Here is a 26,632-nt window from a genome sequence, read left to right as displayed (position 1 = left end):
CGCCGCCGCCGCCGCCGCCGACCAGTCGACGCGCTCGAGGCTTTCTCCGGCGTCCTCTAACGGCCGAATGTTCCCTCGTTTCCAGATCCGGGAGAAGCTTTCTCAACTCCAAGAAAAGCGGGACGACATTAATAAAAAGTGGCATGACAAGATGGAACATTTACAAATTGGTACGCACGCTAAGCACGTTTGGAGCTCTTTATTGGGACCAATTTAATTTAGCCGTGACTGTAGTCTTATTAAATGTAGAATATACCCCGCTGCTCTAATCATCAGTTCAATTCCAGAAAGTAGCCGTGGCGGTCTTTCCGTCAGACAGGCGGCTTATTTTATTGCTGCAAATCCCAGATAAGTTTTGTCCTTCTGCAAAGGCGGTGCAAGGCCAGGCGTTTTTAATTCGTGTTTGGTTTCACCCCTGTGCAGAGCGGCCTTATCTGCGCCGGTCGCCGAAAGCCCTGCGTTTTCTCACCTCATTCTCACTTCTGTTTCTGCCGGCGTCGTGCTTCTCTTGCTTTCTCAGTGCTGGAAGTGCTGCAGTTCGGACGCGATGCCTACGTAGCCGAGTCTTGGCTGGCAGGTCAAGAGCCGCTGGTGCGAGCGGCGGAGCTGGGCTCCAACGTGGACGAGGTGGAGAGCCTAATCAAGCGGCACGAGGCTTTCGAAAAACTCGCGACTGCATGGGAGGAGCGCTTTGTGCTGCTGGAGAAACTAACCACCGTAAGACGTTTAAAAGCCCGGAAGGATGGGTTCTGTCGCTCCGACGATCTCCTCCTCGAGATACGACCGCATGGCCGAGGCGGCTTTTTTATCGGGTTTTTTTTTCGGCAGCTGGAGGAGCAAGAGAAGCAGAGGAGACTAGAGGAAGAGGAAAGGGCGCGGCGACCCCCGACTCCGGCCCCGGCGGAGGAAGTGGCGCCGTCGGAGACGGAAAGTCAAGTGCACGATTCTGCGGCAAGGTAGGACTGACGGATGAGAGTGCACTCGCCCGCGACCTATTTAGAAAGCTAACGCTGCTAATGTCTGTCAAACACAGAACCAGTCTGGACCAAACCACATTAAACCAGTCCGTGTCCGTAAACGGCGTGCACAGCGACAACGACACGTCGCAGGTAAGACTTACTTTGACGATCCCGCGGATGCAGAGAATTCTGTGTGACATGACGCATCTTCTGTGTGGTCACAATCAAGTAAAACATCCCAAGCCATGATGTCGACGTGTATCCTTGTTTACATCCCCTGACGTGTCAGCTCTACCTGATATTTTCTGACAAATCTTGTCTTAGGTTTGTTTGTAAACAAACATAATTCTGTCACGGTGTAGCTGTCTGTCCCTGTCTGCTCCCTGTTCTCATACAATAATGTCATTTATCTTTTCCAACCCCAAACAAGTTAAGTTACACTATGTTCCGCGATCCCCGGATGTGGCTCAGTGTGTATGAGAAGAGATCAAATGTCGAGGCTCGAATAAAAGAAAACTATATGAATTGCCAGCCGTTCAGGCGCTCGTCCAGGGCTGGACGATGACGACACACCGGAAGACGTCACGTGTCACACACACACACACACACACACACACACACACACACACACACTCGCTGTTCTCTGATAACGCAGCCGCCTGTGAACGTACGTCCAGGACTGAAGTGAAAGCTGAGGCGCAGGTCATTAGCTCCCGTGTAGAACCACAAAGCCACGGCGTGTGTTTTCGGGGGCAGAGTGTGTGCGGCTGTCCCATCGTTGACTGCTCTGGACGCCCGACGTCACGGACACGTGTTCCGTGCACGCCCTTCACTCCGCCTTTCACTTGTCACATCTGCAAATACCCGAGGGTCTTATAGAAACCGATACGTAGAAGTGAAATTCAAACATTTGAATCCAGTACCAGGAAACGTGTCCTTGTTGATACCTGACCTTATCACTTAGCGTGAAGGGAGCCAGTGAGAATCATCCTGAATCCACTGCGAGGGTGACTTGCGTAGATAGTTTCAGCGGCAGTAGTGAGCCGCGCACTGCAAAATAAAAACGAGCACCGGCTGTCCTGGCAGGTAATGGCACCCATCCTGGCTACTCGTGACAGTTAGACATCACTTAGCAGCTGCTTTGTGAGTCAATAAAGTTCACCGTTTACGTTCCCCCGCTGTTTCCGGCCGACCGGCGCCCTGCACGGGCACGAGTGACTTTAACAATCTCTCATTGCGTTCTTACCAGCAGTCGCTTTCCCAAACGTTGTCGGCGGCAAAGAAATCAGAGCCTAAACGTGTGTGTAGGCCAAAGCAGCCGCAGCGTGTGAGTACCAAGACACGGCCACGCTGTAGCCTCCCCGCACCGTCTCCACCGCCCCGACCCGACCCGACCCGCCCCGACCCGACCCGCTCAGCTCCTGGTCAACAGCAGCGCTTAACGAGAAGCCATCGCTCTCCGCCGCCGATGCAATCATGGCTTGATTTATTCATGCACTTTGCAGTTTTGATTTCCAAGACCCATGGTTTTGAAGGCATGGCGCGGATTCATGAAGAGCTCGTTTTCATGGATCCTCTATGTTTAGCTGTGTGCTGTATCTGTGCTAATATTGACCAGGACTGGAGTGACGGTAGAAGAGTAAATGTGACGCCGGTCGTTTGGAGGCTGTTTATATGTAGCTTGTTTTAGTCTCCCCTTATATGTGTGATATTCCTGTGCGTATGAACGCTGTCCGACGGCGGTAGAAAAGCTCTCTCGGGGAAAATGGACAAAAGCACACGCTGTCAGAATATTCAAATATATTGATATATTTGGGGGTGGGCCAAGTCAAAATTCACCTCTCAGGTTTGTCTTAGTTGCCGTGACTCCGTGTTTGTCCATGTTTTGTGTCTTTTTGTGTCGTCCGCTTACCCATGACGGCCATTGGTCGCCGTAGAGGGAGTTTAGTTATATTTGTCCTGTTGGTCTCAGCGTCCGGCTACTGTTTTATGATTTACACGGACCTTCCCTGCTGTCAAAGCAAGTATCATCATGGCTTTTCATGAATGGCTTCTTTGCGGCTCACTCCATCCTCCTCCCCGCACCCTCCTCCCGCCCCGCGCCTTCCCACCTCCTCACCGCCGTCCGTCTCGCGCTCTGCGCCGCAGGGCTCGGAGTCCGAGTCGGTGAACGGGCCCGGGAGAGACAGCGGGCTCGCCTCCTCCCGCCTGGATCCGTCCGCCACGCTGCCGAGCAGGGCCGGGGCGGAGTCGGAGCCGGAGACCATGGAGGGCACGCTGTGTCGAAAGCAGGAGATGGAGTCCCACGGCAAAAAGGCAGCTAGCAGGCGAGCGTCGTTCCCGGACGACTCGGTCGTCGACCCAAATGTCCCCTTCGCTTCCGCGCGGGCGTGGAAACTGAACGCGATCCCTCTTCGCACAGGTCATGGCAGAACGTGTACTGCGTCCTAAGAAAAGGAAGTCTCGGCTTTTACAAAGACGGCAAGAGCGCGAGCAACGGCATCCCGTACCACGGCGAGGTGCCCATCAGCCTGGGCGAGGCCGTCTGCGAGGTGGCCCACGACTACAAGAAGAGGAAACACGTGTTCAAGCTCAGGTGAGATGCGAGAAACCTGAGCTTTTCCCACGGAAAGCCGTGTTTGGTCGCGTCGATCGTGCCGTCGGTCCCGCCGCCGAGGTTCACATTTTCACCGCTTATTTCAACGGATGAAACCGTTTCCTGCCGTTCGACTCACTTTCCCGACAAACACACGGGGATCCTCCATCCTCCAGATGGCCGCCGATGTTGTGAATCAAAAGACTAATTAAAAATGCCCAGAGCGGTTGATTGGTCCCTCATTAAACGGCCCGATGAAATCAGACGAGATGAAATCCGGACGCCGGATGAAGATTCACAGCATCCGGAGCCTCTGTTGTCGATGTCGGTATAAAGTCGATCTAACCTCCCCTCGTCGATCGCGGCGTTCAGTCCGCCCGGCTTTATGTCCCAGCCGAGGGAAAAGAGGTTGATTAAAATTCCAAGTAGCCAATAAATGACAAAGTGGGGTTTTAAGAGTGTGTTCTGGCTGTGCTCGCAGGCTAGGAGACGGAAAGGAGTACCTGTTCCAGGCCAAGGACGAGGTGAGCCGTCGCGTTCTGGACGGGGTTTCCCCGTACTACGGGACGGCGTATTAAGAGCTTTGTGTCTTTCCCAAGGCGGAGATGAGCTCCTGGATCCGCTCCATCCTCACCTCCATTCCCTCGGGCTCCGCCGACTCGCCGGGGGTTCCGCCGGGCCTCAGCCGCGCCATGACCATGCCTCCCATCTCCCCCGGCTCGGGGGACGCCGGCGGCGTCACCATGCGAAGCAAAGAGGGGAAGGAGAAGGACCGCGAGAAGAGGTTCAGCTTCTTTGGCAAGAAGAAATAGGACACAAAAAAAGGAAACTGCATTTCTCCCCCCCCCAAAAAAAAAAAGAAAAAAAAGAAAAAATCCAACAAACTGGAACGGGCGCCGAGGAGTTTGAAACAGGTCACGCAAACACACCCTTCTCGGCGCCGCCCCGAGGAATCTGTCGACAGCTGCTGTCCGTGGCTTCTAGAGAACTTACTTTTATTTTCTTTCCCTCCTCCGATTCTCTCCCGCTCCGCTTTTATCCGTCACTTAGCGTTTCGTCGCTCCCTCCGTCTTACCGCGCCCGACGAGCGCAGCCCTTCGGCTCTGAGTCACTAAAACCGAAATTGTGAAAGGTGTGGTTTCGCGTTATCAGGGATTTTTTTGGCTCAGTTCACTTCCAGACCGCCGAATCACGGCTTCCTCCGACCTTCTCGCCGGTAAGAAGGACGGGCGCGGGTTTCTGCTGCGCCGCTCGCCGGTTTTAGCTCCCCCACATTTCAATGTCTCTCTGGGAAGAATCAACATCTGTCTCTTTTTATGCTTTTTGGTATTAATGTTATTAACCTGACCAATATTAATGCGATGATTATAATTATTTATCTTTTGCTATTGCTGGTTTGGAAACACAAACTAATTAATTTGACAGTAGATTCATGTTGTAGAGAGAAAGACATTTTGGCTCAAATAGTGAAGAATGTGGGGCTTTGCTGCCCTTGTACGTATTTTCTTTCTTTCTCTTTATTTTATTTTATTTTTTTTTTAGGAATGATGGTTAATGAGGTGTTCTGGAAAATAAAGCTCCTTTAATTTTTGCAGTGTGCAGTAAGTGATCACAAGTTTAATTGGGAAAATTATATATATATATATATTTAATAAGTGGTTTGATTTTTTTATTATTATTATTATCTCTAATTTCGCCTGTATTTGATAATTTCATTGGAGTGGTCTTTTCTGCTTGATTTTGGACTTTCTTTTTTGTCTGTACAAAGCAGAGAGGATTAGTTTTCTAGTGTGTGTGCGTGTGTGTGTGTGTGTGTGTGTGTGTGTGTGTGTGTGTATGTATGCGTGTGAGTTGTGGTGCTGTGGATTTTGCACGTTTGTGTTACTCTTGATCTAAAGTGGCCAGATGGACGCTGCTTTTTTTTTGGTACTCAAATGCAGATGAAAACAGGACACAGGTACAATTTATTACTGGAACGGTTTTATGAAAATTAACTTTTCTTTGCTCTCGGTTCGATTATGTATAAGCTGACATTTCCAATGAAGTCTCTCACGGTGGTTCTGTTATTCTGTTTCAGTCATGTATCTTTTTCCGTTTCTCTTTCTCCCGATGTGAAGGCGTGGGGGCAGTTTGTAGATAAAAAAAAAAAAAAAGAAAAAAAAAAAAAAAAGCTGAAGCACATTTTGGGTGGCAGACCGCAGGTGGACGGCGGACCGGGCTAATTACAGGTGAAAGCGAGGGGCGTGGAAGTGAGATTGGATAGGCAGTGAAGAATGCGCTGACGGAGAGAGTTGTGCCGAGCCTTACTTGAACAGACGCGACCAAACCCCTTTTTATAAACCCCGCCCTCCATCCAAAACCCCAAGCGTTTGGAGGAGAAGAATGCGAGCGTTTGCCAGGCGGTGCCGACCGATGAGCTGAATTTAAAAACAAAAAAGGCGACTTTAAACGGCGCTTTTCGCGAGCCGCTCCGATCTGGGCTCGATTCTCCTGGTTTCGTACCCGTAACCATCTCGTGACGCGCCAGGAAAGCTAAAAGCTCGTCGCGGTCAGGATTGTAGGAGAAGCGAAGGAGAGGTACTCTGCAGTGACCGGCAGGATTCAAAAAAATTCCAATATCAGCAAGGCTGCTCCTGTTTCAGCTGCGTTTCGGTGTCAACACTCGGGAAACCACGGCACAGATATTCATATTTACAGAAAATCAGGTTGACGACCACACCGTTTCCAGACAACGGCGTCCAAATCATGTCTGTCAAGTGCAGAAAAGCATCTTTGCAAACAACTTGGGCGTCCAGCTGGGGGCCGGGATGTAGATACACCAAAACCCATCGCATCTTTTGCCATTCAAAATATTGATCCGTAGAGTTCCATATCGGTACGCCGATTGATCTGTCCCGGCTGATTTCAGTTCAATAAAATTCATCGATGAATATACACGAATGGGACACTTAATTAGTGATAACGGGATATAGTTAATAGGTCATTGTAGATGTTGATTAGTTGCCTAGAATACTGTGTATGTTTGGTGCAAAGGGCGTTGACAGTAACGTGTAGCCTGTAGTGCACTTTTATATAAACACGTCGACCGAGCCGGTTGCCGGTAACTGTTATTATCGTGACTCGCCTACATCCAAGTATGGGTTTGCCTTCTCCTTACTGCGAAAATTCAGCGACTCGGTAGCCGTACCGGACGGAGGAGCCGCGGCGGATCTCGCTCTCGGTTAATCCAAAGTTAACTCCCGGCGATCCGCGCGGCCGTCGGCTCCGAGGAACGCGGCGCCAAGCACAAACGGGTGGATGTACGGCCGCGCTGGTTCGAACTATCGTCACTTGGCCTTATTTTCCAGTTCCAAATGAATGTGGAGCCAGTCGGAGCGTTTCCTCACTCGAACATCCATCCCCATCCCAGAGATGAAGGTTGCGGGAACCGAAAGCGACGGGTGTTTTATCTGATCTAAAGCAGCCTTAAGCTCGTCCGCCGTTCGGGAGCCGAGTCGATCCGGGCCGTCGCGTACGCAAGCGAGGCGCTTCCGAACGGACGCGTGGTCCCCCCTTTACCCCGGTCGACGCGGGGAGGGAGGAAAAAGTTCAAGTTCAAAGGTCACACAGTGTATTTTCTTAGCAGCTCATTTTGAATGTGAACGATTCAAATTAGTTTGGCCAAATTGGTCACGTGAAGCAAAAAAACAACACAAAAGAAGAATCTCATGCTTGACATACACGAGCTCGCTCTCTCTCACACACACACACACACACACACACACACACACGAACACTGTACTGTATGTGGGACGCAGAATGACCCAGGAAATGCCCTCAGCTGGCTGTGATTCGATGTTGCATCCTTTCAGAATAACATTCTGCTGCTGAGGAGTTTTGACGAGAACACGGGAAGTGTGTTTTTATTGATGTCGCAAGAGTTATGGGTAACGAGTACTTGTAACAGCGGAGTAACTAAGAACAGCTTTTAAGTATTAGATCTAAGTGAAAGGAGAGCGGTAACGAGTTTGAGCTTCCTTTTCTAGAAGAAGGCAGGATATTTGCTGTCCAGTGGGAGCTTGTGTTTTTTCATCCGGTGGTCTGTCCTGCAGCATTTGATAAACCTGTCCACCAACCTTCATTTCTCATTACTTTTGACGAATGTCTGTTCCTTCCTCTGTAATTCAGAGTTGTTAATACCACTACTATTATTAATTGCTATTATTATCATTATTGCTACTGTTGTTATTATTACTACTACTACTGTTACTAATGCAACTTATTGCAAAAGGTATAACTGCTGTCCATTTTCAGGTACGTGTCTGTAAGACCAGACCCTTCCACATGATGTCAGTGTGCTGTGGAGCATTTTCATTACAAAATCGAAAAATGTTTGTTGACTTGTGTATCTACATCTAATATTAGGAATAATAAAACATGGTTTAATCAAAACTTGATGTGGTTTGGCTTTCTAAAAAGAAGTTTGACTACCGCCGCACGACGAAATACCGCTTCATAGTTGGATTCGATTTTGAATAATTCATTGGTTTTGTTTGTTGTTTTTTTTTTTAAGATTGACCTGAGATCCGCTCTGAACAAGACACTAGCGGTAGCGGTCACTAGTTCCGCGTCAATGTTGGGCAACACAAGGTTATATTCTTCGCAGTTTTATATTAACAGCATCAGACAAGCATGAGCTGATGTATGAAACGCGTTGATATATTTGCTGCAGAGCAGTGACGGGAGCTGCCGCAGGGCCGTCATTAGGAACAAATGAATAACTCCGCTCCGGCAAATGAGCTCAAGGATAATGATACCCCGTGCTTTTTTCCCTATTTAACTTGCCGAGTGTCATTAACCACAGCGGCCTTCAGCGAGTTGCAGGGAGGAGCCTCGGCCTCTCGGCTTCAACATCACTGTTGTAAAGATGTGATAGGTCGGCGCTCCAGTTCAGAACGCAGATAAGACACTTTCTGTTGAACAAATTGAGTAGTTTGGAGCGAGTGACGTCAACGTATAGTAAATGCACTCAAATGCACTGCTATTTTTCACTTATTTAATGCCTGTTACATGTTGTCTGTTTAGCACCGTCAACCAAAGCAGTTGCAAAATAGTTGCAAAATTACATGCCGATTATAGCAATTCAGATTCTAAAGTATCACGTTTATCAAGAATAAACCCGAATTACGCGCAGCAGTGCCAATCATTGAAAACGTAACCCCTTTCTACTGTATATTAAAGCGTCATGTTGAAATATTCTATTTCAACATGCATGGATGAAAATCTAATAAGGATTTATACTGAATTTTTAGCCTTTTTTTAGATAATAATTGTTTCACGCAAACCGATATTCTTTCATTGCAGTAAACTCAAGCATTTTTTTTTGTAATATTTATCCAAGCTAGTTAATGTTTCTTTCATAACTATTTGTTATTATTAAGCGGTTTGTAAGGACTTATACTGAATTTTTTACCTTTTTTTTAAACAATCATTGTTTCACGCAAACCGATATTCTTTCATTGCCTTAAACTCAAGCATTTTTTTTTTTAATATTTATCTAAGCTAGTTAATGTTTCTTTAATAACTATTCGTTATTATTAAGCGGTTTGTAAGGACTTATACTGAATTTTGAACCTTTTTTTAAAAAATCATTGTCTCACGCAAACCGATATTCTTTCATTCCCTTAAACTCAAGCATTTTTTTTTTGTAATATTTATCCAAGCTAGTTAATGTTTCTTAATAACAATTTGTTATTAAGCGGTTTGTAAGGACTTACACTGAATTTTTAACCTTTTTTTAAATAGTCAATGTTTCACGCAAACCGATATTCTTTCATTGCCTTAAACTCAAGCATTTTTTTTGTAATATTTATCTAAGCTAGTTAATATTTCTTTCATAACTATTTGTTATTATTAAGTGGTTTGTAAGGACTTATACTGAACTTTTTACCTTTTTTTAAACAATCATTGTTTCACGCAAACCGATATTCTTTCATTGCCTTAAATTCAAGCATTTTTTTTTTTTTATATTTATCTAAGCTAGTTAATGTTTCTTTCATAACTATTTGTTATTATTAAGCGGTTTGTAAGGACTTATACTGAATTTTTAACCTTTTTTTAAATAATCATTGTTTCACGCAAACCGATATTCTTTCATTGCCTTGAACTCAAGCATTTTTTTTTGTAATATTTATCCAAGCTAGTTAATATTTCTTTAATAACTATTTGTTATTATTAAGCGGTTTGTATCCTCAAGCAGAAAGCTGTGGCTATTTTGTTGACGTCATGCCCGCCTGTAGTTCCCCTCGCCGCCGGTAGGGGGCGCAGTACGACCGCCCGCTCTCCGCCTACAAGTCCTCTCGCAGGGCACACATTACCCGGCGGCCACTTTCCCCGTGTCTCACAGCAAGATGGCAGCTGTTGTCGAGAATGTTGTCAAACTGTAAGTGTTTCACTTTTCTCCGTAGCTTCCGTCCGGCCGGGTGACACACGCCGCGTCCGCACCGTGCGGGCCGACACGGCCGTTAGCCGCCGACCGCGACGCTAGCTAGCTTCACGGTGCCTTCCAGGGGACTTGTGAAGGTTAGCCGACGCTGTGGGACCGTCGTGTCTTGGTCACATCCTGCAATGGAAGCGTTAGCGGTGACGTCTCTGACGGATCAATCGCGAGTCTATTTGTTTGTTTTTTTCGACAACACGCGTGGTTTCGACTCCAAAGCCGTGTCTTTATTTATCCGGTTTAACTTGCGACGTGTTTCGGGTTAAATGGCGACGTGACGTCGGGTCGGTGGAGTAGCTCGTTAGCTTCTATGCTAACGAGCTAAAGTGTGTCTAAACGGCAGCATAGGCGGGGGCGACCGGACAACTAGTTCAGAATGAATGAAACACTCCCTTTAATTATCCCCCTTTATAGTCAAACTCTTTCGTTATTCACTCCGGCTTGTTTACACGTTTGATTTCCACCTGTGAAAGCAGTCGATTCAAACTTTGTGTTCCCAGCTTTAACATCGAGATGAATCGGGGTTCCGTTTCCGTAATATTTGCTCTCCTCATTGTCTAAGGCGTTTACGACAGTTTAGACACTTTACGGCACATCCGAGCAGTCGCCCCCCCCCCCTCCGTTACCATGGCAATCGCATCCAGCCCCTCTTCCCTCTTTGCGTTTGTTTTCTTTCTTGCTTCACACCAACCTTCTGCAGTCCTCATCACCCGGAGCTTCTCCGACTCCCCATCGGTTCCATTAAATCAAGTTCAACAAATCAGACAATATCCAGCTTTCACGTCTATTTCAGATACTTTTGGGGGGTGAAATTAAACCCTGCGGCAACTATTTGAATCTTTTAATTCATTTGCTAACCAAAGTTCTCCAAAAATGTCAGTGCTACTTTATTTTGATAAATTGTGCCTTGCAGTCAGAAGGTCCCCGGTTGGATTCCCACAGTAGGCGTTCCTGTGTGGGGTCTGCGTGGGGTTCCTCAGGGTTCTTGTCTGGACGTGCAATGAAAGGGTGAATGTGGCCCTGTGATGGCCCCGGGGCGAACCCAGCCTCTCGCTTGTTGACAGCCGGGAATGAATGAATCGGTGTTTTGATTTTATATTTATCTCCAAGCTAGAAAACTGACATTTTTCCGACTTTGAAAGCTGCAGCCGGCTGCTACAGTACAGTATTATACATATGGCATGAAATGTCACAGTGCCAATGTGTCAAACCTTCTCTTCTGTAAGATATATCGCCGACGTCTCAATCCCTTTCAGTCTCCTGTGTTAAAGCTCTTGCGCAACTTCCTCCCCCCGAGCACAGTGGAAGTTGTGACTCTGTTTCCACCAAGAACTTCCCAGAACCTCGCTTTGTTGACGCCTCAACAACCAAAAAACAAAATCCTGTTCTGCTGCTGTCTTTCGTATGTAGGCACCGACGCACAACCAGAAGGCGTTTTTTCCTGACGTGTCAACACAACTGCAGAGACTAGATATTAACGCGAGTGAGGCCGAAGGCGGTCGGGGACGTTTTTCACGAACAGCTAAACCTCTTTTCTGTCAGTCACGGTAAACATGGCGCCTGGCCGCGGCGGTGTTTTTCCAGGTTGGGGGAGCAGTACTACAGGGACGCCATGGAGCAGTGTCATAACTACAATGCCAGGCTGTGCGCCGAGAGGAGCGTCCGGATGCCGTTTCTGGACTCGCAGACCGGCGTCGCTCAGAGCAACTGCTACATTTGGATGGAGAAGAGACACAGGGGACCAGGTGATGTTCTCAAAGAGAATAAAACCAACGGCACAAGAGCCAGAATCCTGTTCCTCCGTGTTGACACACGTCTCATCATCTACTTCAATGCATTAAGAAGCATTAATATGAAAGCACGCAACTTGTTTCTTTTTTGTTTTGCTAATTTCATGCTGATTTTATTGAAAAACTTGCCAATGTTGAGGTTATTTCCCTTTTCGATTTGGGGAATTTGTTTATCGATTTCAAAGCTGACGCCGGCATTTCCTGCAATGTTAAATTCAGCGATGGAAACAGTGATCAGATGGAGGGAAAATGTGACTTTTGCTACAAAACCAGCCCAGCGTATGATATCACGTGATTTTAATGGCTCGGTTTACAGTTAGCGGTTTACAATGTGAGCATGAAGCTTGTGAGCCCCCCCCCCAAAAAAAAATCCATAAATTAGCTGCACCTTTGTTTAAGCCATAGTGTTCAAAGCGTGTGAAAAAAGTCGTGGTTTATCGTCCGAAATTTACGGTAAATGTTACTGGTCAGTACAGTGGGAGTTAAGGGGAAGCTGATGAGGCTTGTTTGCTTCTCCAAAGTCACTGTCTTTCCCTTTCTTTGTCCCGGATGGAGGTCAAAATATTAAGCAAGTGACCACAGAAGAAAGTGTATCAAATTACAGTCAAACCTTGATTTAGGATTTAAATCCATTCCTCAAGTCAATTTGTTTGTATATTACATTCAGTTTCCCCGTTGAAATGATTTGATTAATTCATTGCAGATCCATATTTTTATGACATGTTTTTAAAGAAGAGTAATGGACTTGATAAATAACAAATAATGTATAAAAAGTAATAACACATAATCAAAGAGAATTTAAAGAAATAATCTGGTTGTAGGCAGAGGAGGTTGGGGGACTTTTTCATTTGTCTTTATCCTTAATTTACCACACTTAATGCTATGATGCTCTGCTCGATGTAAAGCACACACTCTGCACTTTATGGCTAAACTCCATTCATGAACGGAGTGAAGCCGCTCCTTTTTAAAACCATCGAAACGTCTCCGACCGGCTTTGAACGCCTCGTCCGCCGCATCAAATCCCCGTAAATGTCTGCTGTCTTCTCTCCGAAGACGCTCTCCGTCATCGTATCTCACCGACAACAACTCCCCCGTCTCCTGACGGTGGAATCCTCGACACGCATGCCTCGCGAGTGTTTTTCCACGATTCTCTCTGGGCCGGCGAGTGTCGCGTCCAGCTGTCTTTAAACGCCGCACTTGATTCCCTCGGAAGTCGAGTTTCCGCTGTAGTTATTGTTATCAGAAGCCGATGCGAATGCTTTTCCCCTCAGTTTACAAGAAAACGACAGAAAAGCACATTTTGAAATGATAATGGGATTAAATATTGTTATCTTCTGCTCCTCAGGCGTGGCTCCAGGGCAGCTCTACACCTACCCATCCAGGAGGTGGAGGAAGAAGAGGAGATCTCATCCCCCCGAGGACCCCCGGCTGATCTTTCCCCCGGTCAAGTCAGGTACCAGAGGGCCCCGGGAAAGGAGAATAAAGTGTCGGTGCGATTCACAGACAAGTACAAGGCTGTCCTCCGCTTCATCCGTAGAGTTGGATTTGGGTCTGAAGAAGGACGCTCTCCTGTCGTCCGACGGCAGCAGCCTGGAGGCCCTGCTGAAAGGAGAGTCCCTGGACAAACGCGCTCCCGCCGACCTGCGGGCGTCCGAAGAAGACTCCGGCCTCGGCGACTTCACCGGCGGACTCAACCCCGCAGCTCGGATAAGAAAGGTTTCCTCTTCATCTTTTTTTATCAATCCGGCAGGGGATCTTAAAGACGCGAGGGCAGCGGAAATATATTCCCGTCCTCCGCTTCCTCTGCAGAGAATCCTGGAACCGGACGACTTCCTGGACGACCTGGATGATGAAGACTATGAGGAAGACACGCCTAAAAGACGAGGCAAAGGGAAGGGGAAGGTCAGTGACACTTTTGAAATCACATCCACATCCCCGGCACCTTTTTCGCGTACTTATATTTTGCTTCCGGGCGGATGTGGGTGTGTAACGGTGCGTGCGCTCTCAGGGCCGAGGGGTGAGCAGCAGGAAGAAGCTGGACACGGCGGCGCTGGAGGACAGAGACAAGCCGTACGCCTGTGACAGTGAGTCCTGAGAAGGGGGGGTTTGCGGGTCACTGCGTCTTGTTGCGTCTACTTTTTAGTTCCCCGCTCGTTCTCAATCGCGTCCTGGCTCTAACTGCTCGCCAGCGTAGCTACCAAGGCTGGGCGATATATTGATATCCCAGGGGTCGGCAACCCGGAACACCCAAAGAGCCATTTGGACCCGGTTTCCTCGGAAAAGGAAACAGTGGGAGCCGCAATTACTTTTTGACGTCGAAAATAAAGGTACCACTGTATATATTGCTCTTTATTACCTTTACACTTTGTATAAACAAGTGTGTAGTGTGTTGCTTCTGAAATTCACAAAGTATTACAGAGAAGATTAAATTTTATGTATGTAATGAACTCATTTTGAGCTTTTGGCTTTCAGAGCGTGTAGCGGAGCCTTGACCTGAATGGTAAAAATAAATCGGGAAATATCACTGTGTCAGTAAACAAAAAATAAATATTTGCAAAATATCTTCATAAATATTTATTTGACCTGGTTTATGGGACTTCTGCTCCTGAACTTCTGCGCACAGCATCTGCAAATCAGGACTTTACCGGCTGGCGGGTATACCGGCTTCCGCCAGTGTGACGTTATTTTGAGCGTCGAAAAATAATAAATATGATTTAATATTTCAAGATCACAATAATCTTCCAACTTAGAACTAAAAGTTAAAAAAAGGAATTAACACGGATGAAATACACTTCAATTAAATATTTATAATTTATTTTCCCAAGCCGCTCGGAGCCGCGGTGTAAAGATGAAAAAGCCACATGCTGCTCCGAGCCGCGGGTTGCCGACCCCTGTGACAGCCCATAAATGAATACACCATTTAACCACCAGTCTTCAGAAATGCGTCATCATCCCATTGAAAAGACAAAAAAAAAACAACAAAGAACCTGTGTTTTGTGTTGCAATACTGACGGTTCTTTGCTCTGTCATCTTTTTATGCACCTGTTTAATTGAAATCACTGAAATATTCAAGATTGAAACTGTTTATTGTCACATGCACCGTCTGGAAGCGTGTTTCCCTGTACAATGAAATTGTCACTTTGCCGTCTGCAGCGAAGCCAGAAAGGCAGTCGTAGATAAATAACAGAAAAATGACCTTAAAATGAGAATGAATGATAACCAGCCGCGTGAAATGAGTATATAAATAGCCAGGAAAGTATCATGAGCGTGACTGAAATCCCCTAACACACACAGTTTTGTGCAACAGTGAAACATAACTACTCATTTGATTGTGGACATTGCCGTCCACATTGGAAGGATTGCTTTCAGATAAGATAAACTTTATTGGTCCCCAGAGGGGAAATTCTTTAGTCAGAGCAGCGTAGCAGTGATAGTGTCAGTAAATGTAAATAGAGAGGCAATTAGAGGATAGCAAAAGACATCCACAAATAAATAGACAGCAGAGAGAATAGCAACATCAAGGATAAGAATGGACAACAGAACGGCGGGAGGAAATAAACGATTGCGAGGGAGAGAGAGAGCCGACCGAAACGACAACAAGAGGGATAGGAACATAAACAGAGCGACAATAGCGATGACAAAATAAAGAAAACTAAGCAGGATGTGAATGGGCTGAGAGCAGCAAGGAGTTTGAAGCAGGACACGTGTGACTGGGTGAGGACGCTTTCCGAACATGTTTCCTCCGTGGCCCGGCTGCTCGCCGCCGTAAACTGAACTTTGTCCGTGTCGCCACGACGCCGTCGCCTCCAAGTCTTTCCAGCAAGAAGCCCGGGGTGTTTCCTCTTCTGCGGCCCGACGCCTTCCTTCTCATGTATTTGTGTTCTCTCTCTTTCTCTTTCTTTCTTTCTCCGTCAAGTCTTTTTCCCTTGCAGCCGCTCCGTGAGGACCGACGGCCTCTGAGTCTCTGTCTGCTCTCTGTCTCTTCTCTATTTCAGACCCTATCAAACAAAAGCATATTTCAAAACCCTCCGAAAGAGGTATATTTCTCGTTCCTTCTCGCCTGCCTGTCCGATCGTCCTCACTGCCTGTGTGTGTGTGTGTGTGTTTTTTGATTTTTCTTCATTTCCCGGTAGCTCTGCTCCTTTGTGTAGTTGGGCTCATACGCTGAATGTTTCCTTCTACTCAATTAACTCTAATGCGATTCTCCGGATTGCCAAACGAGGGTAAATCCGTGCCGTTCACACCCGCGACCCCCTCCGTAATTACCCGGAGATAGCAGAGGTCTCAGCCGTCGGCAGATAAGCCGTCGTCTTCCCTCCGACGTGTCCCTGAACTTCCCACGCGTTCAGATAAGCGAGTCGAGATCCTCCCGCCCCTGACTCACCTCCTAGTATGCACTAGTCATATTTTTATTTCCCTCTCTCCTCCACCCTGTGCTTCGAGCTCCACCCCGCCCGATGTCTCCCCGACTTTTCCCCAAACCCCAAAAAGCACGTGACCGGTCCGGAGGGTCCCGGCTGGTTCCGCCGACGGCGGCGGGAACAGGATACATGCCCTCTCAGGAAGTGAACATTTTACCCAGCGTGGAACTGAAAGGGGAACATTGTCTCTGGGCGGCTCTCCTTATGATGAACGTCAGTGACAATACGCCGCTCACAGTGGAAAGTTTGTCCTCCCTTAATGCGATAAATCCGTCTTAGACACACACAAGGCGTCGTCCAATGGGAGCAGAGCGGCGCCGGAGCCATTTCACGGCTGCTCTTTGTCATATAATGACACATGATGTCCAGGGAGCGGCGAGGAGATGAAAAGCTCTCAGCGTTTGATTCACGTTACATCACGGCTGGATATCATACCATCTGATCACACCGTGGGCTTTTTGAATGAAAGCTGAGAATGAGAATTCCTTCTGAATGCACCAAAAGCATGAGAACAATTTGAGTCAAGCCCTTCCTCGCACCAGAAATGACGGATTTTAAAGGACGCACCTCACAGTCTGGCGGCGTTCGTCTTTTCCCCGATAGATCCCAGCCTCCTGCTACGTTATGCTAATTAGTTCACACACACACACACACACACCTCCTGCTGTGTGTGTGAATGTGATCCAGCGCTGTGTATCACATTGGTGTTAACGCTCCGGAGCCCCCAGTGGATCTCGGAGCCCACTCTTTCTGAACATTCAGACTCTAATGGAGTGGTAGAAATGATGGCGAGGGTCACGCCGGGCTCGTCCCGCTCCGCCTCACACCTTCAGATCCAAAAGTTGGAAATTAAATCCAGAAACTTTTTTCCCCCGGCCTTTATTTCTGATCCGATCATGTCATTTTGATTCATACCGTCGGTTTATTCCAGTCAGTGTCCTCCATCTTGTGCCGCGGAAGCAGACGTTGTGCACGTGTGTGTTTTGTGAATCCTGTGACCTCGTTCCGCGTCCGTCCATCTGTCCGTCTTGCACTCAAACGTCCAGGTAGAAGAGATTTTTAGGTTCTCTCCGCTGCAGCTTTGCATGCGAACGGGCCTGTCTAGGGGTTTAAATGCAGCGTCAGTCTCCTTAAATTCCCAAAAAGCCTGTCTTTCCCAGAGGAAAGCTCTCTCCACGCCCTGCTGTCGTTTGAAAAACATCACCATGGCAACCAGTGACAGCCCATCTGTGCCAGCCTGAGATGACTAGAACTTTGCAGGAAAACACAAAAACCTGTGAACCGCAGACCTGCAGGAAAGAGACACTGAAGATGAGGAGGAGGATGGAGAGGATCAGAGTGACAGCACATTGTAGATGATCCGGAGATAAAGTCACACTGAGATGGTTTGGACGCTGACACCGGAGGGATGGAGAAGATCTGGGTCGGAGGAGGCTGAGGTTGGAGGTTTACAAAAGATCAGGGCGGAGGTTAATGGACAGAGGAAGGTATTGCGTGCGAGATGGAGGGAGATGATCGGCAGTGTGGATGGTGATCCTCGGGTCTACCTGGAGTTTGATGTTCCGGCTCGCTAAATGTCTCCATTGGTCCAGGTTTTCATACACGCTGTGCTTTCTGGTTTTGCTGGCAGTCTGCGGGAAGCGCTACAAGAACCGTCCCGGTCTGAGCTACCACTACGCCCACTCCCACCTGGCCGAGGAGGAGGGCGAGGAGAAGGAGGACATGGAGATCGGCGAGCCCGTCCCGCCGCCGCCAGAGGAGACTAAGAGTGAGCCTCGAGCCGCCCGCCTCGCTCCCGTCTCCCGTCCGTCCTCCAGGCTAAACGGGCTTCTTCTCCTCCTCTGCAGCTCCCAAGAGGGGCCCGGACGGCATCGCCCTGCCCAACAACTACTGCGACTTCTGCCTGGGAGACTCCAAGACCAACCACAAGACGGGTCAGTCCGAGGAGCTGGTGTCCTGCTCCGACTGCGGACGCTCAGGTGAGGCGGCGCGCGTCGGCGTTGGACGGCGTCGGGGGGCGGAGTAACGCAGGTCGCTCTCCTCCCCTGCAGGACACCCCTCCTGTCTGCAGTTCACCCCCGTCATGATGGCCGCCGTCAAGACCTACCGCTGGCAGTGCATAGAGTGCAAGTGCTGCAACATGTGCGGGACCTCGGAGAACGACGTGAGTCTCCACGGAGTCTTCCGGGCCGCGTTGACGGGTGACGCGGGCTCAAAAAACAATCCGCCGTTCAGATCCCGGTTTTCAATGAAAGCACGTCCGTCACGTGTTGACGCCGCTCGTCTTCTCCAGGACCAGCTGCTGTTCTGCGACGACTGTGACCGAGGCTACCACATGTACTGCCTCAACCCCCCCATGTCCGAACCCCCGGAGGGTACGTTGGCGCCGCGCCGTCCCCCTCGACCTCGCCTCGCCCTTCCGACTCCCATCTTCTGTCCTCCTCCTCTCCAGGGAGCTGGAGCTGCCATCTATGCCTGGACCTGCTGAAGGACAAGGCGTCCATATACCAGAACCAGAACGCGCCGCCGTTGTGATGGCCGCTCCTCCCGCACGCCCTCGCTCCAGCTCGCCGCGGCGGCAGACGACCGACTCGCCCGGCCGAGGAGGGGGAGTGTTCAGAGGAGGTGACCAATTGTTTTAAAAAAAGAAAAAAAAAAGACAAAAAAAACTTTAAAAAAAAAAGGGAATTTTAAATTACCAGACGGGCCTCGGTTCTCCAGATATGACTGTTACACAGTTCCAAGTTCAGATGTTTATTTTGCAGCGTAGCCACTTTGAGCAGTACTGAATTTTATCATTATTAGCCAAAATATCACTTCCTGGGCTGCTTTTACACGCACACACACACACACACACACACACACACACACACACAGTTGCTAAAAGCTTCTCTCTATCCTGTAATATACTGACTTTATGACAAGAGCAGAAATAGAGCTCACTGGATTTACCTAGCATGCCCTTGCTTGCAACGTGTTTTAAAAAAAAAACAAAACAACAAACCTGCTATTTTATAAAGTTTATATATTTCTACCGTATAAAACAATGTTAGTATGTTCGACTTGGAGAGAGAGTGTGGTCCTGTGATGGTCTTTCTGAAACCGCCCGTCTCATTGTCGTGACATGAAAATGGAAAAAAAAAACCAAGATTATTTCCTGGAGGAAGCCCTCAAGCCGCCGCGCCGTCGACGACAACAAACCGTGGATCCGTTGACGCGTTCGCGCCGATTCCGGAGGAGGTCGAGGAGAAACCGCACCGGCGTAGCGCGCCTCGCGGCTTTGCTTCTTGTTTCACCAGGAAGTGAAAGCCGGCGAAGCTGCAGCGACGCAGAAGGAGGCGGCGCCGCAGCCTGTGGGTGGAGGACTGGGGGGTTCGGCGGGCGCAGGGTGGAAAAGGTCGCGGCGCTGCGGTGAAACTAGGGGAGGATGCAATCTCTACAAACACCTGCTTGTGGATTAGCATCCGGCGCAGGTGCGACTGTTAGCTTATTTTAAATTATTTGTTTACAATGATGGCGTCCGGGGCTCGTTGCCTCCAGACGGAGGGTTCCGGGGGGGAAAAGCACGGCCGGGCCGACGCTTGAACCGGCGACGCCGACGAGCAATACTCAAGATCCCGCAGGACGCCGGGGAGGTGCGATAACGTGGAGAAAAGGTTTTTTTATTTTTACCGAAGGAGGACTCAAAAGATCACGAACGGATGGAGCTGTGAGGAGAAGGAAGGCCTCGGCTTTCACCCTGATTATGCAAGAACTTCCTTTTTTTTTTGTTTTTTTTGTGGCGAGACTTAAAAACAAAAGACCAGATAGTTACTTTACCTCAGGCGGACAGCTCTGGTGGCGCCTTCCTGCCGCCGCTTGGAACAAAAGATTAGCATAAAATAAGCAAATATGCAATGACAACAATTATGCAGGATTTTTATTTAAATAGTTTCTTTCCAACTTCCTTTGGCCTGCAGAGACGCCGGCGCGGCCTCGCCGTCCGTCACCGCCTACGTGTTGTGTAACGGATGGGTTGGCCGCGGGCCTGCTGAGGTGTAAAAACGACAATAACCGCCCTCTTGCGTCGTCGGGTAGCCGACCAACCAGATTAAATATCACGAAGCCTAACCCGGCTTCTCTTCTCACCGCCTTTCGCTCTTACCTGCCACCGCCGGAACACGGCGCCGGCCCGTTCGGCGCTCGTCCTCGCCCGCGTGTCGGGACGAACGCGGGACTCGGGCTGGAAGTCGGCGCCCGGCTAATCCCGTGATCCGGGTCTCTGGATGGAAAACAAGAAGCAAAGCCGGTAATGTGATTAAGAGGCGGATTGTGTCGCTGCAGAGCGGCGGCCGGGAGGCGCCCGGCGCGTCCCTGTCGCTCGCCAGCGTTTCAGGACAACCATCGCAGAAATCATGGCTTCACGCAGACTTTACCTTTGGACACGGAGGGGATGTTTTGTTGTAAGCGATTGTGTCGTCGGGATAATAAAATACTAGGCACCGTGACACGCTGGTGTGTTTCTGTGTGTGTGTGTTGAACTCAGGACAGGAGAATGTAAAAACACTCCCGATAAGGGGGTTTGGGGCTTCGCCGGGGTCAAGGTCGCCCGTCGGGAGGTCGAGGTCACGTCTCAGATGAGCAGTTTTCTGGAGAACAATGAGAAATAGTTAAATCCCACCATCTGAAGTCAGAGTGTGTTTGGATTCTTTCAATGAATGGTTAATAAATGTCATATTTTCAGTTTCTGACACTTTCAAGTGCTTTTTTTTTCTTTGGTTTTACAGAAAAATGCATCGACAGTTAAAAAGGAAGGCGACATTTCCTGGGAAGATTGTGCTGCCTAAATGCAGGGAGAGATCAGCTGTGGTCCTCTTAGAGCAGGGATTTCAAACGTACGGCCCGGAAACAGCAGTTTTACTTCTTGTTAGAAAAGTACTTGCTAAACCGACACCCTCGTCGGAAAGAGATGGTTGTCAGAAAAGAGAAAAGTGGACGTGGAGTGCAAGGTTTGCCAACAAAAATAGTGGAGGTTTCATAAGAAACCTGTAAGTTTCAGTGCTGTGACGAGACTCGTGGTGAAAAATTACAACAAAACGCACGGAGAACTGAGAAGACAGAAGTGAGCGTAGCGTGGTTGAAGTTGCAAATACTTCATGAATCGTAACTTGCTCGTCATGTGTTTGTTAAATGAACATGTTCCTGTTCTCCTTTACACTAAAACAAAGGAAAAGTTTGGAGTTGGTGTAACTTCTAGGTCGCTAAGATCTTACCGCTCTGGCCCCCTTGAGATCAGATTAGGACCAACATGAGTTTGCCTCTGCCTCAGAGTCTCATGGAGAAAACCAAAGTGGTCGCTGGTTCATTTCTGCTTTCTATATTTTCCTTTTTATTTGGTTAAAAACCAAAGTGTAGTTTACACAGAATAGACCTCGGCCACCAAGAAGACCACTGGATGTGCTCGAAAGTGTCCTGGACAACAACCTTGATAAGAATAAATGTATCTTAAGATGGGGCACCCTGGGGTTAGAGCTTCTGTCCGCCAGCCAGGAGGTCCCAGGCTGGATTCCCACGGGAGGCCTTTCTGTGTGGAGTCTCCACGTTCTCCCGGCTGTCCGAGAACATGCAGGAGATCCTACGTCGTCCAGATGTTTGAATGCCGGGGTGAACGGTTGAGTCCCTGTGATTGACAGGCCGTCTCCGGTCCGATCTACGACCCCGACTGCAGGATACGGTACGCAGAATGAGCGGATCGATGCTATAAACACAAATGTAATATTGAGCGTCCAGGGACTGATGGTGAGATTTAAGTTGCATTTTTTTAATTTTAGGAAATGTTCGCTATCAGACTTTTTAATTCCTCTTCCCTCAGCTGCAGGGAATCTTCAAATCTTTGTAGTTAAGACCTTAAAACAGTTAAGACAATTTATATTTCATTGTATTTCTTATTCTTCCTCCTTCCTACTATTATCTATTACTGTTATGTTTTTGCTTGAAACTCTGGCACAACAATTTCCTTCGGGATAAATAAAGTTGTTCTCGTCTCATCCCTCATAAAACTGGATGTGATGTCCGATTTCGCCACTAGGGGGCGCTGTTCCGCTGTGCAGAACCCCAGCCGGCCTGCCTCCGCCAGAGAAGACCAGGTGAAACGCTTTGTTATTGCACATCTTTTTATTATTATTGTTATTGCACTCCAGATATAACAGTCCGCTATGATCCATTACGACCCCTAAAGCAGTAAATATATCTTTAAAAGAAATCTACCTCCCACATCACAGCTGAATAAACAGAGCATTCTTTAAGAGCTGTGACACCACAAGTACTGTTTGGTTAGATGCTGTGTGTGTGTGTGTGTGTGTGTGTGTGTGTGTGTGTGTGTGTGTGTGTGTGTGTGTGCGCGTACGCCACAGCACTCGCACGATATTCTCACCAGATTTGTACTCGGAGGAGGTTGAGCTGAGTGACAGAACATGTCGGAACGCAAAGAGCCGTGTGGGTTGAGGTCGTTTAATGACACAAATCAAACAGAAGGAAATGGAAAAACACTGAAACGAGACAAATATCCAATCGACAAATAAAAAGAGGGCGAGTGGGCGATTAACGGGCACGAATCACGGCTGCTTGATGTTCGTCATTTGCACTCGGTTAAGGATCAAAACAAAACGAGCTGATTGAAACAATCAGAAGAGGATGATTCTGGTGTTTGTCAACCTGGATCTTATTTAAAAGGCTGCATGCATCATACATAGATATATATATATATATATATATATATATATATATATACATATATATATATATATGTATATGTTCTGGGAGAGGAGTAATTCCTCATACCCCAGAAAAACATCCAGGATAATGCCTAGTACTGCAGTAATACCTTGAAAAAAAACATCCTCAAGTGGTGCAATGGTGGAGGTCAAAGGTCACTTTTAACTCAGAAATCCATTGACTCTACCAGGAGGGGTCAAAGGTCAACTTCATCGGAACGTCATCGTAAAGAAGACGTGTCCCGCACTGATAGATGTGGTCGCAAACGGTAAAAATCACCAGAACCGAGCGAAAGGGTTGAGATCGTGGTTGAAAAAGAAAACTGGTTTTATTATTTTCTACTGTTTTTCCGTCTTATGTTCATGCAGCATTGCTTTAAATATGCACAGTATATGCACACTTTGTGCTGGTACCTGCGGCTGTGCAAAGGTTGACAAACGCCAGAATTCCACAGAAGTCCACCGCCGTCCCCTCGGGCGAAGCCGTGATGTTGGGTTTGGTTTGGCGTCACGGAGACGGGGGATTGGATGTGTGTGTTTTCTGGCGTGAGAGTGTGAACAAACCGGAGCAAAGGAGGGCTGGGAGCGATTCTACAACCCCACGAAATACGCACTCATCCCGTCACGACAGCTCATGTCGGGATCTATTATTACTTAAATATCAAAAAAAAAAAACAAAAAAAAAAAACACCACAAAACTAGTTTCTGTGCCAGACATTCATCATCGTAAATCTATGTAAATCATTTAACATTTACAAACAGTAAAAAGTCCCGCCGGGTGGACGATAGTAATAATTACACAGCCATTTTCAAAAAACAACAACAACAATAACAACATCAACAACAACAACAACAACAACAACAACAAAAAAGACGAGGAAGGAACATCTTCGTCCCTTTGGTGGAACGTTTCCGTCCTCGGCGTGAAAAGGAGCAGCATCGCCTGTGAATACGCAGCGGTTTTTACCGGAACTTGTGCACGGATGTGTGTGTGTGTGTGCGTGTGTGTGTGTGTGTGTGTGTGTGTGTGTGTGTGTGTGAGCCCGCCAAGGAGACAACACAAAAAGTTCCACCAAAGCGAAATGATCTGGTTAAAAAGTCCGAAGACACGCTACAAACATCGATTGTCGTATCTAGAGGTGAGGGTTTACAGCCGAGGAACACGCAGAGGAGAAGAACATCAAATATTCCTTTTTCGTAGGAATAAGACTAAAAATACTGCCACGCCAAGTTACTCTCTCACGTTCACGAAGCCCAGGCAGAGGTCGCGAGGTTCACGCCTCCGCGTGGACCTTCAGATGTTCCTCAGCTCGACGCCGACGCCTCACATCTTCTCTGCGGAGGATCTGACGGGGTTTGTGGTGGTTGATGTTTCGGCGTTCCTGCGTGGGTGCGTGAAGGTCGATGATGTTTGGATGTTCATGAGAACCGGTCCGGCTTGGTTTCTCACATCCGCGTTGGTTGACTCAGATCTAGATGGCTAGAAGGTGACTGGTTTTCCATCCATGGCTTTCGGACGCGTGGGAACGTTCACCAGCTCAGCAGCGCCCCCCGGTGGCCAGACGCTTCTCGGCTTCTCTCCACCTCAGGAAACCGGGAAGTGGTTGAGACACACCGGTGGTGGACCTGATGGTGGTGAGAAGCTTCTTCTGAGAGCAGACTGACTTGAGTTTGGTCATCTGGAAGTCCATGTCTCCATCCTGGCTGTGACCGTGATGTTCTAGCTGCCGTCTCTCACGCCGGGAGCAGCTCTGCCTGGAATCTTCTGCTTCCCTTCTGTTCGACCCCACCGGCAGGGAGGTCTTCATGTCTGACCTCCGTCCCGACTCCAAACCTCCAAGTGCTCCAGGAGAACGTCTCCTGTTTCCCACGTGTCCCTCCACCCTGGTGTCTGAGCAGGATTTTACGTTGTAGGTGGCGGCACCTCCGCCCTCACACTAAATCCCAAAACTAGAAGACGAGGAAGCCGCGGAGCAAACGCTCAGACGGCTCTCCAACCTTCAGGAGTCGGTAGGACGGCGTCTCCAGGAAGCAGAAGGACACGTGGGCCAGAAGACGGGGAGATGGAAGAGATGATCGAGGCTCCCTCGGCCGACCGGTAACGACGGGATGTGATGCCGACGGCTTATTGCTCTGAAGAAGCCTGACGGGCTACGAGGCTACGCTGATGATGTCACTTCCTGCTATGTATTGCTATTGAAGGCCACAAATGGGCGACAGCTACCGGCGGCCATGTTTGTAGTTCTATAAATCAGCCTGAATCAAAAAGGGCAGTGGTGTGTGCGTGGGTGTGATATTACAACAAAACATCGTCGCTCTTTTTTAGGGGTGGGTGGGAAGGGGTTAGCGGGTCAGTACTCGGCCCGCCGCATGACAGGGTTGACCTTTGACCTTTGACCTCCAGGCCTCACATCTGCCCGAAGAGGATGGAGCAGAGCAGGAAGATGGCGTAGAGGAACAGCAGGCCCATTCCCAGCCGGCGGTCCAGCTTCCAGTGGTTCAGATGGACGCTCGTCACCTGGCGGTGAGGTGAACGCAGTTTACACACACACACACACACACACACACACACACACACACACCCTTGTGTCTACTTACAGTCAGAAACACTGACGCCAGCAGCAGGATGACAGAATACACCAGTCCTTTGTTATTTATGAAGACCTGCAGAAGAATGGAGCGGCGACAAGCGGACAGCCCATAATAATCAACACTCATTGGAAAGGTGACTTCACAAAGTGTGTGTGTGTGTGTGTGTGTGTACCGAGGATCCGTGGTCCACCACCAGGGTGCGCAGAGCCCAGGGGAAGCCCAGCCCGAGCAAGATGTCGAAGATGTTGCTCCCGATGGAGTTGGACACGGCCATGTCCCCCATGCCTGGGGGGGGGCGGGCGGGGGTTCGTTACCATGGAAACGGAGAACGGCAGGACGGGACGAACCCCCGAGACGGCTCACCTTGTCGAGCCACGATGAGGCTGGCCATGCAGTCGGGCACGCTGGTCCCCGCGGCCAGGAAGGTGATGCCCATGATGTAGTCCGGGATGTCCAACGTGAAGCTGATGATGGTGACCTGGCGGAGACGGAGGAGACGGAGGAGGCGGAGTCACGGCGACGACCGCGCCCGGATATTCACGACGCGTCGGAGGCCTCCTTACCATCCACACCATGAGGTAGGAGAAGACGGCGATCCACAGGGTGGAGGCCACGAAGGTGACCATGAACCAGCGGTGCCAGCGGGGCAGGACGCAGTTGGGCACGGTGCAGTAGAGCAGGAGGCCCAGCGGCCAGGTGATCACCCACTTCACCCGTGCGCAGCCGCCGCCTGGAAGCAGGAGGAGGACCCGGTTCAGCCCATTCCCCGTATCCGAACCCCGCCCGGTTCCCGATGTTCACCTGGGAAGTGCACCGGGCTGAAGAACCCGTCGTCATCCTCCTCTTCCTCCTCCGGCTGGCCCTCCTCCTTGTCTCCCGCCTCGCCGTCTCCCGCCTCAGGCCTCCTGCCTCCGTTCTCCAGACCGCAGGAGCCGGTCCGTTTCAGGCTGTTGCCGTTGGCGCCGCCGTCCTCGCCGCCCCGCGGGCCCCTGGAGCCCCGGATCAGCCTCTGCCTCTGCGGGAGGAGGCCCCGAGTGAGGAGGG

The 26,632-nt window shown here is 49.0% G+C and overlaps 3 protein-coding genes across 10 annotated transcripts in view; 2 read left to right on the top strand and 1 right to left on the bottom strand.

Moving 5' to 3' along the window:
• sptbn2 (spectrin, beta, non-erythrocytic 2) overlaps positions 1 to 5,146 on the top strand; it is a 42,641-nt gene extending 37,495 nt beyond the window's left edge. For 2 of the 4 annotated variants that reach the window (XM_086177408.1, XM_086177410.1), the window contains 9 exons: positions 86 to 170; positions 521 to 717; positions 829 to 956; positions 1,034 to 1,109; positions 2,209 to 2,286; positions 3,108 to 3,286; positions 3,382 to 3,555; positions 4,037 to 4,079; positions 4,155 to 5,146. In XM_086177408.1, coding sequence (XP_086033534.1) covers positions 86 to 170; positions 521 to 717; positions 829 to 956; positions 1,034 to 1,109; positions 2,209 to 2,286; positions 3,108 to 3,286; positions 3,382 to 3,555; positions 4,037 to 4,079; positions 4,155 to 4,367 — 1,173 coding nt within the window. In that variant the 3' untranslated portion in view covers positions 4,368 to 5,146. The remainder of the gene's footprint in view (positions 1 to 85; positions 171 to 520; positions 718 to 828; positions 957 to 1,033; positions 1,110 to 2,208; positions 2,287 to 3,107; positions 3,287 to 3,381; positions 3,556 to 4,036; positions 4,080 to 4,154) is intronic. The other 2 variants (XM_086177411.1, XM_086177412.1) reach the window with 1 other exon arrangement.
• Positions 5,147 to 9,881: 4,735 nt separating this feature from the next.
• Positions 9,882 to 25,497, top strand: dpf2 (double PHD fingers 2). 4 transcript variants are annotated; one of them, XR_015109088.1, is made up of 13 exons: positions 9,882 to 9,976; positions 11,618 to 11,778; positions 13,169 to 13,276; positions 13,361 to 13,539; positions 13,633 to 13,725; positions 13,832 to 13,907; positions 17,875 to 18,012; positions 18,092 to 18,223; positions 18,296 to 18,619; positions 18,697 to 18,869; positions 21,011 to 21,957; positions 22,312 to 22,369; positions 25,401 to 25,497. XR_015109088.1 is itself a non-coding variant. In XM_086177406.1 (12 exons), the coding sequence occupies exons 1-12, from the start codon at positions 9,945 to 9,947 to the stop codon at positions 18,777 to 18,779; spliced, it is 1,239 nt and encodes a 412-aa protein (XP_086033532.1). In that variant the 5' UTR covers positions 9,882 to 9,944; the 3' UTR covers positions 18,780 to 20,970. The 4 variants fall into 4 exon arrangements, 3 of the variants coding, with proteins under 3 accessions (XP_086033532.1, XP_086033533.1, XP_086033531.1); XM_086177406.1 differs by lacking the exons at positions 21,011 to 21,957; positions 22,312 to 22,369; positions 25,401 to 25,497 and adding an exon at positions 15,819 to 15,860 and having other exon boundaries at positions 18,296 to 18,408; positions 18,538 to 18,619; positions 18,697 to 20,970; XM_086177407.1 differs by lacking the exons at positions 21,011 to 21,957; positions 22,312 to 22,369; positions 25,401 to 25,497 and having other exon boundaries at positions 18,296 to 18,408; positions 18,538 to 18,619; positions 18,697 to 20,970.
• LOC147216561 (sodium/potassium/calcium exchanger 3) overlaps positions 22,379 to 26,632 on the bottom strand; it is a 29,072-nt gene continuing 24,818 nt past the window's right edge. For both annotated transcript variants that reach the window (XM_086177403.1, XM_086177404.1), the window contains exons 13-18: positions 26,390 to 26,603; positions 26,152 to 26,318; positions 25,952 to 26,066; positions 25,761 to 25,873; positions 25,595 to 25,660; positions 22,379 to 25,514 (exon numbers count right to left, since the gene is read on the bottom strand). In XM_086177403.1, coding sequence (XP_086033529.1) covers positions 25,404 to 25,514; positions 25,595 to 25,660; positions 25,761 to 25,873; positions 25,952 to 26,066; positions 26,152 to 26,318; positions 26,390 to 26,603 — 786 coding nt within the window. In that variant the 3' untranslated portion in view covers positions 22,379 to 25,403. The remainder of the gene's footprint in view (positions 25,515 to 25,594; positions 25,661 to 25,760; positions 25,874 to 25,951; positions 26,067 to 26,151; positions 26,319 to 26,389; positions 26,604 to 26,632) is intronic.

This window comes from Fistularia commersonii, chromosome 29, assembly GCF_037954325.1.
Source record: "Fistularia commersonii isolate RoL2024-O1a breed Wild chromosome 29, RoL_Fcom_v1.0, whole genome shotgun sequence".
In the NCBI taxonomy this organism is placed as follows: Eukaryota; Metazoa; Chordata; class Actinopteri; order Syngnathiformes; family Fistulariidae; genus Fistularia; species Fistularia commersonii.
Note: the sequence above shows the minus strand (reverse complement) of the source record. Positions and strands in the feature narration are given on the sequence as shown.